This window comes from Drosophila pseudoobscura, chromosome X (assembly GCF_009870125.1).
Source record: "Drosophila pseudoobscura strain MV-25-SWS-2005 chromosome X, UCI_Dpse_MV25, whole genome shotgun sequence".
NCBI classification, from domain to species: domain Eukaryota; kingdom Metazoa; phylum Arthropoda; class Insecta; order Diptera; family Drosophilidae; genus Drosophila; species Drosophila pseudoobscura.
In genome coordinates this window covers 6,457,932-6,475,759 of record NC_046683.1, presented here as the reverse complement: position 1 = coordinate 6,475,759, position 17,828 = coordinate 6,457,932, and the positions used below count along the sequence as shown (strand labels likewise).

The 17,828-nt window shown below is 45.9% G+C and overlaps 2 protein-coding genes across 2 annotated transcripts; one reads left to right on the top strand and one right to left on the bottom strand.

Annotated features, from left to right (window-relative positions):
• Positions 1-420: 420 nt before the first annotated feature.
• Positions 421-1,619, bottom strand: LOC6901774 (serine/threonine-protein phosphatase PP-Y-like). The gene has a single exon (XM_002134408.3). The coding sequence runs from the start codon at positions 1,611-1,613 to the stop codon at positions 621-623; it is 993 nt and encodes a 330-aa protein (XP_002134444.3). The 5' UTR covers positions 1,614-1,619; the 3' UTR covers positions 421-620.
• A 2,160-nt stretch (positions 1,620-3,779) lies between these two features.
• LOC4814881 (uncharacterized) lies at positions 3,780-6,077 on the top strand. The gene has a single exon (XM_001355116.4). The coding sequence runs from the start codon at positions 3,872-3,874 to the stop codon at positions 5,933-5,935; it is 2,064 nt and encodes a 687-aa protein (XP_001355152.3). The 5' UTR covers positions 3,780-3,871; the 3' UTR covers positions 5,936-6,077.
• The last annotated feature ends 11,751 nt before the right edge of the window (positions 6,078-17,828 follow it).

Genomic DNA, 17,828 nt, shown 5'->3' with positions numbered 1-17,828 from the left:
TTATTGCAAAAATCCATGCACTCTCAAATCACAGTGCACGGATCATTCTACATCTTATTTAATATGCTTTAACATGATCGTAATCTATATAATATTTATTACACGTCAAATACCAATTGTAAGATCAAAAATATCCTAAAAATTACAGGAGCTACGCAGAACAAATGACTCTAACATGGATTCCGATGGAAAATTGTCTATATTGGAGATATAAGATACTATTAGATACACCAACTAAATCTTAACAAAGTGAAATTATACAAAAAAGATACAAATTTAAAGAATATATTATTTTATAATCGATCTCTAAATATCACGTGCTCCTTCTACAACAGACCACAACTAAGCGAGTAAAAAGATCTACGAGATTGTATCTTTTATATCCTAAAATATTCCGTTTAAAATTAAGTCAATAAAAAATGTAAAATATGCGAATTTTTTAATATAATAGCACTTTGAATGTTTTGTAATCATTTGACAAGTTCAAAGTGGATACTAAAATTCTGATAATGCCTGTCCAGAAATGCGGATATTTGTATCATCGACTAATGTTTAAACTTATGTCTATACCAGCAGGCATAATGCAGTATGCTGTACATACAAATATTGATGTTCTATTGCTAATTACAGATTTTGCGCTTCAGGATCACGAAGCTGACGACGAGCTCGGCGCTGACACACATCACTGCCGCCGCATTGTTCCACAGTCCACAGTAGTTAGGGGCCGTGAAAATGCTGATGAGGCGTCGGTCGGCAAACATCTCGTAGCCATCCTCGACGACCTCGTGGGCGCGGATCATCAGGTCGAAATTGTAGGCTGCGAGAAAGTCCGTTATGATCTTCTCGTCGTAGGTGAAGCTCACGCCTCGGTCGTTGTGGCCCCAACCGAGGCCAGTGCGGTTCAGGTCCGCCCACAGAAGGTCACAGAGCAAGCCCTCTTTGGGGATGTCCGTGGGGCGGGGCAGGTTCCGGATCTGGTCCAGGCTCTCGAGTGAAGGGCTCAGGCCGCCGTGGCAGCAGAAGATACGGTTAGCCACGACGGCGGCCGCCGGAAAGCAGTCGAAGCAGTCGGTGAATTCACGCCAGGTTCGTACGTTGTGGCGCCGCTTGATCTCATCGTAGAAGCCATACAGACGCGTAATGCCAGCGCACTCGTGATTGCCGCGCAGCAGGAAAAAGTTTTCCGGATAGCGCACCTTATAGGCCATCAGCAGGCAGATGGTCTCCAGCGACTGCTTGCCCCTGTCCACATAGTCGCCCAGAAACAGATAGTTCGTTTGCGGCGGAAATCCACACGCTTTGAAGACTCGAAGCAGATCTGTGAACTGGCCGTGCACATCGCCGCACACCTTTATGGGAACATCCAGCTCCAGGAGCATCGGCTGATTCAGAAACACTTCGCGCGCCTCCCTGCACAGCGCCACGATCACCTTCTTCGACAGGGTGCAGTTCTCCCCGCCCGTCAATCCGGTTAGTTCCTGGATGATCTGGTCCAATTTTGTCTCGTCCAAGATCATCTTTATACTAGAATTTCCACGAATATTCAAAGTGTAACTCGGTTTTTTGAAACGCTCAATTTGTAAGGATATACAAAATAAAATGGTCTTTGGCATTTGTCGCATAGACTCCCGAGTTAGCCAGAGTTCGAAGAAGATCTCAATAACTTGATTCATGGAAATTCATTTTTAAATTTTATGAACTAATTCAGAAAGCGATTTTAGGCCATTGTTGGGGTTGAGCTCTTTCTGGACATGATGAATATCTTTTTATCGAAGGCTGATGCAGAGGATGTGAATGTGTGTAACACCAAGAAGGAAGCGTTTCCGACCCCATAATGTACATATATTCCTTATCAGCGCTAATAAAAGAGTCGCTATAGCTTTGTCTGTCTATCCGTCTTTCCATTTTGTTTGATGCCTAGTTTTCACAAACAATAAGCCACCAAATATTGTATCTCCCTGTTACAAGTGTATTTCAAAATTCTCCCAAAGCGAAATATTAGCGCAATGCATGTGTATATTGTATGGGTTGCATAAATCATTAGATTACATATATACTAACTGAGTAACAACTAAAACAGCTGCCCTTGCCTCTAACCTTTAAGCATTCCACACTCCCTATATCTTTGTCCAAATGCTATATCTATATTCTCAACGTGTTTCGTCGTTTATTAATTAATGGTCATTCAAATCTCATTAAAATGTTTGAAAAATAACAATAATAATAAAAACTTAATCACATTCCGCTTTGGTCAGTGCAAATCCTTCCATTTATCTTGTCTATGGGAAAACCCTCATGACTATGCCTGCCATATGCATGCTTTTATCGGTGTAGGGGAATCGGATGCGTGAATCAACGCACTCTGCAACAAGTGGGGTGTCGGCCCCTGGGATATGGGATGGATCGGAGTTTGGTCTGAAGTTGGCCATTCGATAGGTTCTGGGTTCATTGTAATTGCAAGCCCTTCAAGTGCCACCAGACCTCCCCTGCCACACACAGAAACGACTGAAACTGCAACACTGCAACTGCAACAATTGGCGTTACGCTTCGTTGGCCTTTGCATACGACAGAGAAGAGCGACGATGTCGACGACGTTGTTTGTACTCGTCGAGGGCTGATTGAAAGATTATTTTGCACTGATAACGCTAAAAACGTATGGATGGAACCACCACCACTGCCGCCACTGCCGCCACCACCGACAGCACCACATCGGCAGACAACAGCAACAAAAGCTACAGCAAAAGTCAAATAGAGCGAAGCAGAGCGGCACAAAAATTGCAGTTCGAAAATTGTTGCGCTTTCGGTTTGCGTGTTTGCATTTTTGTATTCATTGTCCGCATGTCCGTACGCCAGTCCGTCAGTCCTTTGCCTGTCTGCCGTCGTCGTCGTAGTCGTCGTCATCGCAGTCATCGTCATCAATTCGCAATGCATTTCCCACATTTCCAGGCCAGCAAGCGACCATCATCATTAATAATATTGAAAAGCCCTAATTACGGTTAAGTGGCCCAAACGAGCCAGAGACAGAGCCAGAGTGCATGGGGAAAGAGGCCAGTGCTGGTATGTACATATGCTGGCGATGACCGAGGCAGAGGCAGTGGCAGAGACAGAGGCAGGGAGAGGGGGAGCGGCAAAGGGAGCCCTTCCATATCGAACTTCGCAAAGGGTTCCCCTTTTGGGTTGTCCGCATTCACCTTTACTGAAGCGGATCATCAAAACTGTGTCTCGCTCATTGCGTAAATCATTTTTCCCACCCCTAGAAAAACCCCGGGACCGGGGCAAGCAGCTCTCCTACTTCACCTGCCCAAGGTGTCCCTCGAGAACCGAATAAGAACCGAATGAACTGCAGGTGCATGTGCACCATCGCCACCGCCACCACCAGTCTTCGTCTTTGGCCCTGACCTAGGTCGACCCTCAGCTCTCGCTTTAATGAAATCATTTATAATTTTTCATCTTCCCCCTGGAGTTCGAGCCCGAGTCCGAGTCCGAGTCACTGTGGTCAGAACGGTGTGCGAGGGTTTTCTCTTCAGCAGGTAGCTCTCCCTCGCGAGGACGGTGTTTTCCTGCCGCTTGATTGCCCCGGCCCATTGATAAGGAAAGGCCCTTAGCACGTGGCTACTGGGGCTGCAGCTGCATAGCTCCGAGCTCAGAGCTCAGGAGCGTAGGCAGCTGCCTCAAGACCTACATAGGCACATCCTAATGGTCCTTCACAGATCACTCAGGATGATCCCCCATTCGAAAGAAAAAAGTAATATCTCAGCAGGCACTGACCTTAGAAACATTATACAGTTGTCGTATTTTGCTGGATGTACAACTATCCCCATCCTGTTCCGCATTTAATATTTACAAAAATTTACATACAAATGTGCAGAAAATGAAGAAAAACACTACAAAAAATTTGGTAAAATCTAAGAAAATGACTGTCCAGTCATGTTCGGAAAAGCTGCACCAAAATCAAAATCACACAAAAAATGTTTTGGCAAAAGTACAACATGCATTCGGCACAAGATTCTCAGAGCAGGACCTCAGCATGGTAGCCGCCCCGCGGCTCGTGGAGAAGTCAGTGTGGAGCTCTCCGCAAATCGGCGGCTCAGGTGGGGCCCTCAAGGCCCTGGCCAAGAACGTGGCCAACCACCTGGAGCAGCTCAATCGGGCCACCATGAAGCGGGTGGTGGCGCAAGTGATCGCCGAGCGGCACAGCCTGGGCGAGGTAGCCGACTTCAAGGGGCACATGTACTTCGCCCGGCCGGATCACATCAACTTTACCGAGCTTATTGCCCAGTCCAAAGAGGCTTTTGACGATCTCGTCCAGCAGAAGGCGAAGCCAGGGGTCATCACGGAGATGCCCCAGAAGATGAAGACGAAGCCAAAGATGCTGCCATACAGGCCCTCAGGCAGGACCCAGTCGTGTGGGGTGGGTCTGACGCGTCTGGATAAGCTGCTGACCAATAAGTCGATGCGTTCTAAGAAGCAGCTTCCCCGCAAGGCATGGTCCTCCACGATCAAACGATTCGAGAGCCCCATATCTGTCTTTCATCTGAACGATGAGGGGAGTCGAAGCCTAAACGGAGTCATCATCGATGATTCGCACTTGCCTGTCGACCGCAGGGACATCCTACTGAAGGTTTCCAAGCGTCCACGCGGAGCCTCGTGTGCCTTCAAGAAGAAGCGCTCCGTCAAGGGGACACTCTCGGCAAGGTCTCATGAAAAAGACGAGGTCAAGTCCGAGCCGGCAGCACCGGCTCCCCCATCGAGGAAGTCGCCGCAGCGAACCAACACCCAAGACAGCAAGGCTGGGTGTAAGGTTTCATGGAACTACGATCTGCCAGCCGGGGCCTCCCATCATCCGCCCCCGACCCCAGCCAGAAGCCACAAGAAGAAGCCGAAGTCCGAAATTCCGTCGACCAAGCTCCCCTCGAAAAAGGCCAAGTTAACGTCAAAGGTCGGCACGAAGACTCCATTGCTGAAACGCACCTACTCGAGACCCTGGCTGGTGCGACGCACCAAGTCGCATCATTCGAAGCGCTTAGTTCGCCTGACCGGAGGCTTTGTAATAGAGAAGTCGCCACAGGAGCCAAAGATTGAGGCGGCCATCCACGGACAGAGCAAAGTGGACTCCCATGTGGCAAAGCAGATCAAGAGCGTCGTCTTTCCTTGGTACACGCCGTACCAGTTCAAGGGCGGGGCCGGCACTGGCGCCCCTCAGCAACGCGTCAAGGGAAATCGCAAAAAGCCGTTCTCACGGGGCGTCTCCAAAGGATCGCCCAACAGGAAGGCGAGACCTCTCGCCAGTCGTACCTCTATCAAAAAGTCAATAACCAAGAAGAAACCCCAGAGCAAGGAACTCATCAATGCCAAGGTTAATTTCAATATTAAACCGAAGAACAAGAAGAAGTCACCAGCAGCCACCATACGAGCAGCCCCAAAGCCCTTGATCAAGGCCAAGACGTTGACCACCAAGCGATCTCGCTACAATCGGCTGCAGGCGCGCCTCATCCGTGATCTGAAGCGAGAGGAGGCTATCGACGAGCCGGAGCGCATCAAGTCCGGCGGCCAGCGACGTCGCAATGTTGCCAAGCTGCCACAGGACACAGCGGAGGCAAGTGTCGGGAAGTCGCGCACATCTCCACGGAGCTCCCCGGCCAAGTGCCTCGGCAAACGCCCACCTGCTCCGGTCGCGCTCCCTGCTGGACGTTTGGGTGGATCTCCAGCCCACTCGGCGGTCAAGTCGCAAACTAGCATTCGTCGCCAACGCTCGCGTTTTGTACGCGTGGGCAGCAGCCTGGGCAGCCTTGCATGCTTGGGTCCAAAAGCGGCCTCCAACAATAACTCCAAGACGACGCTCACCCCGGCCAAACGCAACCTGACCATTGCTTTCTTTAACAAGCGTCTTGAGGAGCGCGGCCAACGCCAGGCATTGAGGCAGCCCTGGAAGTAGGCGTCCTGGTCCATTCACTTTTTTCAAAGTTCTTTTATGAAAAACCCTTTCGGCCCTTCCGCTTAGGCAATGTCCTTCTAGGCTCTTGCTAACACATAATTATATATTTATTCGAGCTATATAAATTGTAAAGTACTATTGACATGGATCGTTTATATGGAATTTTTTTTAAGAGACTGTTCATGTAGAAACGAAAGACTCGTTCAAGAAGCTGCTTGTCGTGGTCACCACTTTGACGAGACTCCTTTTTAAGATAATTGCCATGGAAAGACCAGAATGGTCTCATGACAAGATCTTACTTAAAGTCAGGAAGCATACGTATCTAAAACAACCTATTGAGGACCTCCATCTGATGTGGTAGAAGACATCCAAAATCCCTGTTGGGGTCACCATTTCAATTAGAAGCTGCCTTTCTCTCGCTGTTGTGCAATCAAAACCCTTAAGCTGGCATTTAACCCCGCGTCAAATGATTTCCACTTAAAGCACTGCTCGTCTGCCAATACCAATATTCGTAGAAGTTCTTAACCATATCCCCACGATTCAAGACTCACCGCTCTCCTCCCTCCAGCCGTGGCATGCGCCTGCTTATGTCAAACATTTTTTCATGCATGCAACGACAGAACAACAAAACAACAGCGCTAAATTCCATGGGGAGTCAAAAGTCAGGCAGTCGATGGGTTTGGCGGGCAACCGAAGAAAAAAAAAAAAAAGAAAAAGGACTCAACCCAAGTCGAGAAGGAAAAAATATAGGAAAAATAAGAGGCAGCTGTGGAAGGCAGGGTGCAGGGGGCAGGGGGCAGGAGTACTCTTCCTACCAACAGCAAGAACAAGCCCATAATTTAAGTCGGTAAAGTTTTGCGCCTTTTGTTCGCTGCTTTCACTAGAGAAGTTATTGAAAATCGCGCAAGGGTTGAGATGGGTTGGGGTTGGGGTTACGGGGTTGGAGAAGCCGAAAGGGTTCGAAATTGAAAAAGAAAGCGAATGTCAGGTGGCGGCGGTTGGGTGGCTCATTGGTGGTGGCGATGCCAGTGGAAATGTTGGTGGTGGTGTGGGTGATTTAGTGTTAAATAAAAACTTTTAAATTGCCATTTGATCGTTTGTTTAGCGACAATAATGTCGTCGTTGTCATTGTTGTTCCCTGTTCCCTGTTCTCCGGCTCTCCGGTTCTTCCCTGCTCCTTGCTCGCCTCCAATTGAATGCGCCTGGGTCCTGTGACAGGTTTATAGGTCGCTTCCTTCGCGACAGTCAATGCCGAGTGGGCAAGGGTGAGGTTCAAGTTGGAATTGGAAGTGGAATAAGAAGGAGTTGCAGATGGAGATGGGTATGGGTGAGGGCGTCGTGACAATGACATTGTTTCGCTGACAGTTGTAGCAAATTTATTGAAAAGGTGTTCCCTGGTATTTCTTTCCTGTCCTTTCGTTCGTTTCGTTTCGTTTCATTCTGTTTCTGTCCTTCCCATCCTCTGTGTGGTTCGGTGTGTCTTCGGGAATTGTCAAAAATTTATTGATATGTTGAAATTGCTTCTTGGCCTGCCATAAAAACTTTGACAGCTCCATTTTTTGCCCCGTTGTTGCTGTTGCTGTTGCTGTGCCGGCTTTCAGCGTACGCTCATTGTAGTAAATTTGACAGCAATTGTTTTGTTTGACAGTTTGTCGTCTCTGCCAAAATGATGATGTCAATATGCAAAGCAGTTCTCTGATGGCAATGGCAATGGGCGAGGGCGATGCCAATGCCGATCCCAATCGAGGGTTCGACCCGTCCACATATGTACATACATATGTGTGTGGAACGAATGAATGAATGAGCGAGTGAATGGCTCCGAATGGGTTATGGGAGTATTGCGAAAATTTGACAGCAGCCGCAGCACTGGATGAGTAGCAGGATGTGTTTGAATAAATTCACGATTTCTATGATTTTTTTTTGGCTACACATGAGTTCCACAGCCACTGTGCTTCATATTTAATGGATAATTTTGGAATTTTCGTTTATGAAATAGCCCGTATCCCAGAAAGCGAAGATCTCTAGCTTCTGATTTCACTTTCCACATAGGTTCCACATGACAAATAGGCTGTAGAGGCCTCTTTGAGCTCTTTTTTATTACATCAAACTAATGGACTTGGATAAATTAATGCTTGAATTAGCTTCCACCCACGTTCCACTTGAAATAGCATCCACGGTCGCCATCGAATTTCACACTTTTGCCATTGAACTTTGCCAAGACACAAAGCTGCAATTTGCTTGCCGATCCCAACAGCCCCAACAGCCACCATTTTCTCCTCATCCCACCGATTCTTAAGTATCTATGTATTTGCAAAGCACATACACACACACATACACAAACAAGCCAGAAAGAGAGACAGAGAGAGAGAGAGAGGAATATTTTTTATGAGACCGTTTCGTTTTTCGCTTAATCGCACTAGAAAATCTCTAGAAATGGTAGAAGGAAAAAAAACTTGCCGAGCGTTCAACTTGAAAATATGCCAAAAGACAATTGGTTGTCGGTTGTTTGGTTGTTTGGCTGTTTGGCTGTTGGAACGCTAAGGGCACGGCCCAGTCCCCAGCGATAGACTCGGTCTCCGTTTCCATCTCCGTCGCCAGTGCCAATCCCCCTACAAGACCCAGAGAGCGTCTTGTCTTAGTCTGGGTCTTAAGTTTTCTTCAATGTTAAGCGAAGCGTGAATATTATTAGAGAGCAGGGAACGAGGGGGCAGGCGGCACTGGCGGCATTTATTAATAATTACCACAGAATGAAACAGAAACAAAGAGATGTAGAGAGAGAGGAGAATACTAGCAGAGAGATGGCTTAAAGAACATAGTAAGAAATTTATTTGTTATTTATCTTTTTTGGCATTATGCATGAATAACAATAAAAAAGAGAGAAGACAAAAAACAGAGAGTATCTACGGGTACACACATGCACATATTTATGGTCTTGCTGGTGGCATAAATAGTTAGCCAGAAATGCGGCAGCAGCAAAAAGTACGAGTATCATAAAAATTATAACAATCCACTCGCTTGTTGCTCGGTTCTCAGGTGTATGTATATCTGCACGTCTCACTCTCTATCTCTCTGTCCCTCTGGGAGTTCAGTCAATAGATTTAGATCACTTTGCAATGCCAGATAGAAGGAAGTTGGTTGGAAGACGGTTGATGGTAGATGGCGGATGGCGGATGGCAGAGGAGCCCCAGAGAAGCGCCAGAACCGAGTGCTGAAGATGGGGCCCAGCACAAAGAGTCATAAAAATAATGAGCTGGGCACGACGACGATGGCGACAATCATGATTTTGATGATGAACAGCAAGACGTTGGCACTGGCCATAGATATAGCTCTACATATAGACCTACGTATGTATATATTTATGTATATGCATATAGTATATGAGAATGCTGTGCGTTTCGAGGGTGAAAGGGCATAGTAAACCAACTATGGAATGGCTTTAAATTAATAACAGTTCCAATATCAATTTCATCAACTATCCAAGACCTGAATAATTAAGCTTAAAAGATCATGTTTAACTATCCATCAATAATAGTAATCAATAGTAAAATCAATGTATGGTTCTGAGCATGGAACAACTATAAGTCATACAGCAGGAACTATCAATTTGTGGATATTGAACAGGGAAGTTTCTATCCATATTCTATAATGGAACTATTTTTGTGAAAATTCATGCCTAAGAACAGACCTATTTAAGTACAATCATATGACTAAACATCTCAATGTACATACGTCAAGATATATGATGACTTCTAATAATGAACAACCTGGCGATGATGATGATGATGGTGCTAATCTTATTGACTCTTGTAACTGTACCCAGCCACATGTCAAGACGATAGAAAAATTCCTTCTGCTGCTGCTCATTTTTTTTTGTTTTTCTGGGCCTGAGGAATGATGCCTTATCGGTATGCAAACAATAAAATTCTGTGATTCCGAATGTTAAATGCCATTATTTACTATTTGTGTGGGGACAACTTCCCTTTGGGGCATCTGGAGGCATGTTGAGGGAACAACTACTCATACTCATACTCGTACCGCTCAAATCACAAAATTATTCTCAGAAAATTAGCCTCATGGCTTTGGCATGCTGTGGTCTGCTGATGAAACCGAAGCTGTAGCTGAACCCTCGAAAAAAACAACAACTGAGAAAGGAAAAGAATGAGATTCGTTTTCGTTTTCGTTGCTGATGTATCCGTATCTTATCGTCGCTCAGATACACATGCACACCAAACAAACCGCTGGAACACCGCACTCCGCACTCCGCACACCGCACACCGCACAACTCCCCCGCAATGCACGCAAGCCCAGCCTGATAAAGTTCAAACAAATGAATTTTGGAGAAAGAGCCAGATACAATACTCGTCCGCGTACTCGTGCAACAGAACAAGAACAATAAACGACCAAATGCAATGCGAGCTGGCTTATCAAAGACAGAAATGTGTACTCCTATTTGTCGGTGGCCGGGCTCTACAGCTCAACAGATCGCTGGTGTTGTGTACTTTGTCAGGGATCGTATTGTTAAGCGTGGAACTATTTGGTATTTGGTATTTGCATAAGATCAACAGGTGCCAGAGGCAGCATTTCAGAGCGACAGCGACAGCGTCAGCATCCCCGAGCGAGCGCTGACTGGCAGTTGCAACATCCACAATGGGATACACATGGGAATACGAATCGCATGCATTCCACACAATGAATCTGTGATGTATGGTGATCTGTTAACGGTTTACATTGTTTGAATTTGTGTGGGATTTAGTTTTGGGTCGTTAAAATCATATGAATGAAAATTCTCAATAGGTTCCACATACGATCCACATATTAAAACAGTGTGGCACGTACACGTACATATCTATTGTATCTATTGTCTATTTCTGGAGCATGGTAACCAATTTGAACAGGATCCACATGGGATCCAGATTCGATCCACTCCTTAAAACGCATCCAACTAATTCCCACAGTTACTCACCTCAAACCAATCACACTAATCGCGCAATCTTTTACCGATTCCAGGCAACGGATTGCCCCTCAGTGAACAACAAATACGGAAAAAATCCCATCAAAACCTACTAGTATAAGGAAATAACCGAAACACCTCTCCTAGTGCGCACCGTCACCGTCCCCATACCTATCCCCATCCCATGATGGGCCGTTGCATTTGAGAAATTTCAATAATTGAGGCTCATTAAAAGTGCCCGGATAATGGGAGCCCCGAAACACTCGAAGCACTTCAGCCCACCCAACACTTCCGATTATGAAATTTATTCGTTTAACAAAATGCCATAAGATACTCGTACACTTACTCGTAGCTGTTGTTTTTGTTGTTGTTGGCAGACAACGGTAATCATAACATAGAAATATCTATAATGTAATTACGGCTAGATCGAGGTGACTGCGAGTACGAGTAAAATTAACTGAACATCGCGTCTCCAAAGATGTTGTTGTTGTTGTTGTTGTTGGCGTCGTAGTTGGAAAATCAAGTAAAACGCCGAAACGATCAGAGCCAACAACGAAGACGACAACGACAACGACAACGAATGCGATGCGACTACGACTACGACTACGACTCATTAAAACAATTTTAAAAAATAATACAAAATAATTACAATAAATTATGATTACGCTTGACAGTGACAGTGGCCACGAATGCTGATGCGTTCCCTGTACGAGTATCTGTGGATACTTGGGCGACAAGCGACTCTCGGCTTCGACTCCCGACACCGACTTCGATGGTGGTTGTGGTTGTGGTGGCACCACCGCAACACCGCTACAGGTGCAAGTGGGAGACGGCGTCACTGGCTGGTGACGATGAGCAGCGTACAGTAGAAGTAGCAACAGCTACAGCAACAGCAGCACCAGAAGAAGACCAAAGACGATGACGATGATGACGACGACACCCAGGAATCACTCAACTGTGGCCAAAAAGTTCGTTGTTCATTTGCGCTCGACTCGGGCTTCATTATGCGGGGTAGTTTCAATTATCTTAGTGGGGTATATTAGACTAGAAGGTGCTTAGAGGGCTTCAATTTTGAAGAATGATACATCCAATGCACGGCACACTAACCTACAGCCATTACCCTTCACCATTGCATTCCCACCCCCAAGAAGTATTTGTTCTCGCAGGGTATCCCCAAGTCCACCCATTCCGCTCTCAAGCGAAACATTCTCTGTTGGTTTCTTCCATTGCTCTCCGTGTGCGCTTCACTTCTTCGCTTTAATTCAATTCAATTTGGCCACAAAAATAATTACAAACTGTCCAGGCTAACGCGCAGCGTGTGAGAGCCGCCGGTGGCGCCGCCCAGTGCTGATGACATGTACTACCCGGGGGCAAGGGCACACACACACGCATATAGATACTCTCTCAGGTCACACGGATCTTCCGCAGAGAAGGAGGACGGAATTTATCAAAAGACCATTAAAATCAAATTGAGGCGCAGACAAGCGACAAACAAGTCCATACATGAGGGAGTAGATGGAGATTGGAAATGGAGATGAATGTCGCGGAGATGGAGGTGAAGATGTTGGTGGAGGTGGAGCTGGGTGTCGATGCCGGGATGTCGAATGTGATGGAATGATGGACATGTGTATTGGGGCAATACATCAGCGGATGCTCGATGCTCTGTCAAATGCATTCCTGGCGACATAAAAATCTTCTCGAATCGTTAAAAATGCATCATCATCAATTTTTGATGCATATTTAATGTAACAAGAGGCTCGCGAAGCTTTGTATCTTTGTATCTTTGCATTTGTATCTGTGTGTGTGTCTGTGGCTGTGGCTGTGCCTGTTCCTGGGGCCAGATGATTCCCAGTTTAACTGCAAAGTGCGACATAAAAATTGATTTACTTTCAACGTTGGCGCACACACGCACAAAACAGGCCCCAGTCGGAAAGATTTGGGCCATATCGAAGACATTATGGCTCAATTAGAGGCGTTAATTCGGTGACCAGAATGCCCCGTGGATGGCGAGTGAAGTGGTGTGGATTGGGCTGGGTGTAGGTCCCGCCGGATATCCTTGGATGCGATTCCTTTGTCGGCACACGGCTGTACCTGTTTAGCATGTCGGTTAACCTCAACAGGTACTCCCTTGCCCCTGCCCTTGCTTTTGCCCTCTTCCTACGACCGCAACAAGTGAACGCGATATTTCACAGGCAAATAAGAAAAACGAGAGCAGAGCACATCCTCCTCTTCCTGGAAGGCACATCCTTCGACTGTTCGGCGCTGCTTTGTCGGTGAAAGTTCTGACCGCATCTTGCCCCGTCAGCGAACGCATTTCGATGGAAGTATCTGCTATTTGCCTGCTATTTACCCATAGCGATTCTACCCCACCCCCACCCCAACCCCAACCGAGTGAACCACTTTGGTTTCCGGTCGTATGAGTACCAGTAGTTCTCCCCGCCAGCTAAAAATCTGATGGAGCAGGCGGCAGAAGGCATAAGAGTCAAGTCAGGCCAACTTTCATAAATTAGTCATTGAACCCGGCAAATAGCCAGGCAACAATGAAACAAAACAAAGCAAAAACAAAACCAAAAACCCAAAACCCAAAAATCATAAAAATAATAAGCTAAATGCGAGCGTAGCAACAAAAGAAGGGGCACAACTAATTTTTTTATAGTGTGAATCTAGCGCCAAAGCTTAAAACAATATACGCATCCGAGAGTCGAGTCTACGCTTTAATAACTTTTGAATCTTTCGAGTACGCTACACTCAAATCCATGAGGCATTTGGCACAGTGAAAGCCACAAAAGTTGCCTCTTGAATTTCATTCGGAAGGTGGCCACGTGGGCATCTCTCAAATACTTCTGATTTCCGCTGAGTCTGTCCCAAAATTCTGGTTCGTTGCTCTAGATTTTTGGCGCAGGTATCTTTTTACACTTAAACGGATTCTTGGTAAACAGAATTCTTGTCAGATGAGATCCCCTTTTGGATGTGTACTTCATGTGAATATCTTTATAAATTTAAGAATTTTTCGGAAGATGCAACATCAGCTATAGATTGCAAAGCCAGAATCAACTATTTCGTTGAAGATCACTGACTATAAACCTTTTTTCCTGACAACAAAATAAATCATTGTTGAAATCTTAAATCCAACAACGAAATTATTGCATTATCGCTGCTTGTTCAGTATTCATTATCTGGCAAATTATTTCATATATTCGGACTTTAGAGCATAAAAGAATCTCTCGAATAAAAAACTCCTATGTATTTTTGTATACCTTTAAAGTCAGATGCCAGGCAATCCCCTACGATTCACTCAAGACTCTCAACCTGACGCTCTGCTTGTCAGCCCAGATCAGCCCCTGCCCCTTCCCCTGCCCCTGCCCCTGCCCAGGCCCTGTCCCAGCCCCTACCAATGCCCAGTCAAGTGGGCCAAGAGAAGCCACCCACCAGCAAATGGCGGCACTATGCCCAAAACCGAATAATATTTAATTTATGCAAAACAGCATTAACATCAAGCGGCTATAACCGACCTGGATGTGGCATTATATATGCTGCCTCTGCCTCTGCCGCTTCAAGAGAAATTCAGTTCACGAGCTGCGGGTCTAGGGTCTACGGTGCAGGGTGCAGGGTGCAGGGCGGGAACGGTGCGGCACATTTCCCCATGTGTTTCCCAGGGGCTACGCTAATTAGCCAAAAACAAAAACCCCAAAATAAAAAATACATAACTAACAATGAGCATAAAAATTTGGTAAAAAATATTTTCATTTCTTTCCATTTTTCCTCTCTATGTTCTTGTTTTTTTTTTCTGTTTCTGTTGTTTTTCTGTTAACTCATATTAGAGGCATTCGTCCAGAAAACGAAATTCCAAAATGGCGCACAGAGATATGTGATACAGGGGGGGAGAGAGGGTGGAGTTACGTGGAGCAGGTGGAATTTGAGCAGCCACTTGAGCAGAGCCTAGAGATAAGACAACTTGAACTCCGAGATACTCAGAGACTGCCACTGCCACTGCCAGTGCCACTGAGGAGAGCCGTGCGTGGCATGACGGCGGGGTGTGGGGGAAGGTAAGGCCCTACGCTTGGCTGAATGACTGACAGACGAGTGACTGACTGACTGACTGAGTCTCTGACTGATTCGGCTTATCCGCGGCACACAAAAAAGTCGCTGGCGTATTTAAATTCTTCGTCTTTTTTCGGTTTTCAGTTTTTCGGTTTTTGGATTGCTCTCTTTCCCGTTTTCTGTGTTTTTTCGGAAGCCCAGTCGGTGCTGTGATCCATGACCAAGAAAGCAGGGTGGCTCCATTTTTATGATTTGCCAAAATAAACTACAACTTTCTAAACCCCAGCAATAGGTCAAAGATCAAAGACAAGATCAAGCGGCCAGCCAATCCGATTCATGATCCAATTTCGTTGGGCAAATCGTTTGGCAGGAACAACTTGTTGCATCCAGTGGTGTGGCAGTTTCTTGCCGTACTGTGGCAAACCACACCAGACACAATTCTTCAATCCACATTGGGAAATATGAAGGAGAGCCCTTTTCCCCAGAAACCCCAAGCACTACATCAAAAGAAAAACCTCCTCTTCGCGACGTTAGATTCGCGATTCTGTAAAGATTTTGATTACATTTTTGTGGGATTTATTTTTGGGGGCGCCAGGGCGAGACGAACGGATGTCGCTCACAGGATGTCTTCAATAAGCAAATGATCTGCATCAGCAACTGTAGCTGTAGCTGTGGCTGTAGCTGAAGCTGTATCTGTATCTGAATATGTATCTGTATTTGCACGAGTATCTGCATCGGCAAGAGCATTAGCATCAGCATCAGCATCAGGCATCAACAAGAGGCTAGTGCTACAGACAGCAAGAGCAATGCATTTTTAGTGTAAGCAATAAAATTTACTTTTATTAAAGAAAAACGAACCGAATTCAAAAGAATTTCTCGCGACTTGTTTTGGCGTCGACGACAGCGACAACGACAACCAGCGACAACGACGACCACATAAATTTCAAACCACCTACACATAAATTTTTGCTAGATACTCGGTACAAAAAATAAACTGCAATAATCATAGCAGCAACAGCAGAAACAGAAACAGCAACAGCAACAGCAAAAACAGCAGCAACAACAGCAAGTGCAACTGTCAACTATTAAATGACATTTAACATGCCCCCGAAGTGTTGTGGATCCAACAGGGAGGACGAGGAGGGTAGTGCCACAGCCGAGGGTGGATAAAACACAACACTCTGCCCCTCTGGTTGTGCCTGTCATCGTCGAGATATGGCGGCATTAGTTTCTTAAAATATCATTTCAAATTTCAAATCAAGTCATCAACAGCCAGTGCGCTCCGTTCTGTTCTGTTCGGTTCGGTTCGGTTCTATTCCCCAGACATCCAGAGATTGGAGGCGATTGCAAAATTCTCTTTATCAGGGGACCAGAAAAATTTCAATTACAATTTATGTATATGCGATCATCTCTGTATTTTTAGACAAATGAAATCTGCAGCGACTACTTAAGCGGGGCTTTGAATGGGAGGAGAAATTCATCCCTGAATGGATGATCGGAACGGCACAAGGCTGCCAGATCTTAATAGAACTGGGAGGTTGCCCTCCTCCCCGCCGTCCAATTGATAGTTTCCAGGCTTTCAATATTAGGATAATTATTAATAATTGATAACAAAAACCTATACGTATATAAAATTGACTTTTCATCGGCACCGAAACTCGTTTTTGGACTTGAAAAGTGGCTCGGCAAAAATGGAGAATTTCCTATCCACACAGGTCTGCAGCAGGTCTTGGATCTCCTGCCACTCGACGTCTAGGTCACGGGAGAACTAAGCGCTCAATTTGGCCAGTTTCAGTCTATCGATGTACTGCTGGAGAATGGTGTCAACGTGGCTGTTGTCCTCCACAATTCCCTTTCTGTGGGGAGTTTCTCCATCAAATTTTCCTCGCGGGGCGAGGCCAGGAGCTTGGTCTTATTGGGACCACCGCAAGACATTCTTGCACTTCTGAAACATCAAACTCCAAACAGGCTTCATCTTTATATAAGAAAATGAAAAACTTAAAGGGAAACTGCTTTCCAAACTACCGATTAGCATTGAAATGAAATGACTCACCAAGAGGAGAGAGAGAGAGAAAAACTCGAAGGGACAAATTACGCTCAACTTAAAATAATCTCATTCCGACCGATACACTTTAGACAGATGGATAATTCGATTCAAATGCCTCCTGATCCTGCACAGAAATCATATCTATCAAACTATGGAACAGAACGAAGAGTCGAGAGTTGTGGCCATATGGAAGCAGCACGCCATATGAGCATTACCATCAGCTCCAGCTCCAGACCCAGTCCCATCCCCGTCCCCGTCCCCGTACCCGATCCGGCAGCACATTATTCATTATTTCGAACAACTTCATCAGCGGCAGGACAACAACAGGGAAAACAAAAGGAAAGGCAGCGAAAGGAAACAAAGGCAAAAGAAAAATGCTTGCATGAACTATTTTCCACATATTCGATGAAAAATTAGATTTGTTTTGCATACAGGGGATGTGTGGTGCGGCGTGGTGTGGGGGCGGATGGGGTGCTGCCAATCCCCTATCCCACCCAAAAATCGTTAGAAGTCGTCGTCGCCGTTGTCGTTTTTGTTCCTACTGCTGCTCTCTGGCCTCGTATTTTGATTGATTTGAATGTTACGTTGAGTGCGCTCTGCTCTGCTCTGCTCTGCTCGGCTGAATGTGTGACTGATGATTGATGGACTTGGCCAGTACCCTGCACCCCGGCACCAGCCCTAACACCCCGGCGACCCGACCCGCCGAAGAACATACATATATAAAAAAAACTGCACATACATATACATTTTCTTGTGGCCCAACAAACAAAAAAAAACACATCCGATTTCCACAAGAAAAAAAGAAATGTAATTTCCAGGGTCTGACAGGCGTATGTCAAATTCGACGACATGCG

Coding starts and splice junctions, on each gene's coding strand:
- LOC6901774 (XM_002134408.3), bottom strand. CDS start 1,613: ATGCCAAAGACCATTTTATTTTGTATATCCTTACAAATTGAGCGTTTC.
- LOC4814881 (XM_001355116.4), top strand. CDS start 3,872: ATGAAGAAAAACACTACAAAAAATTTGGTAAAATCTAAGAAAATGACT.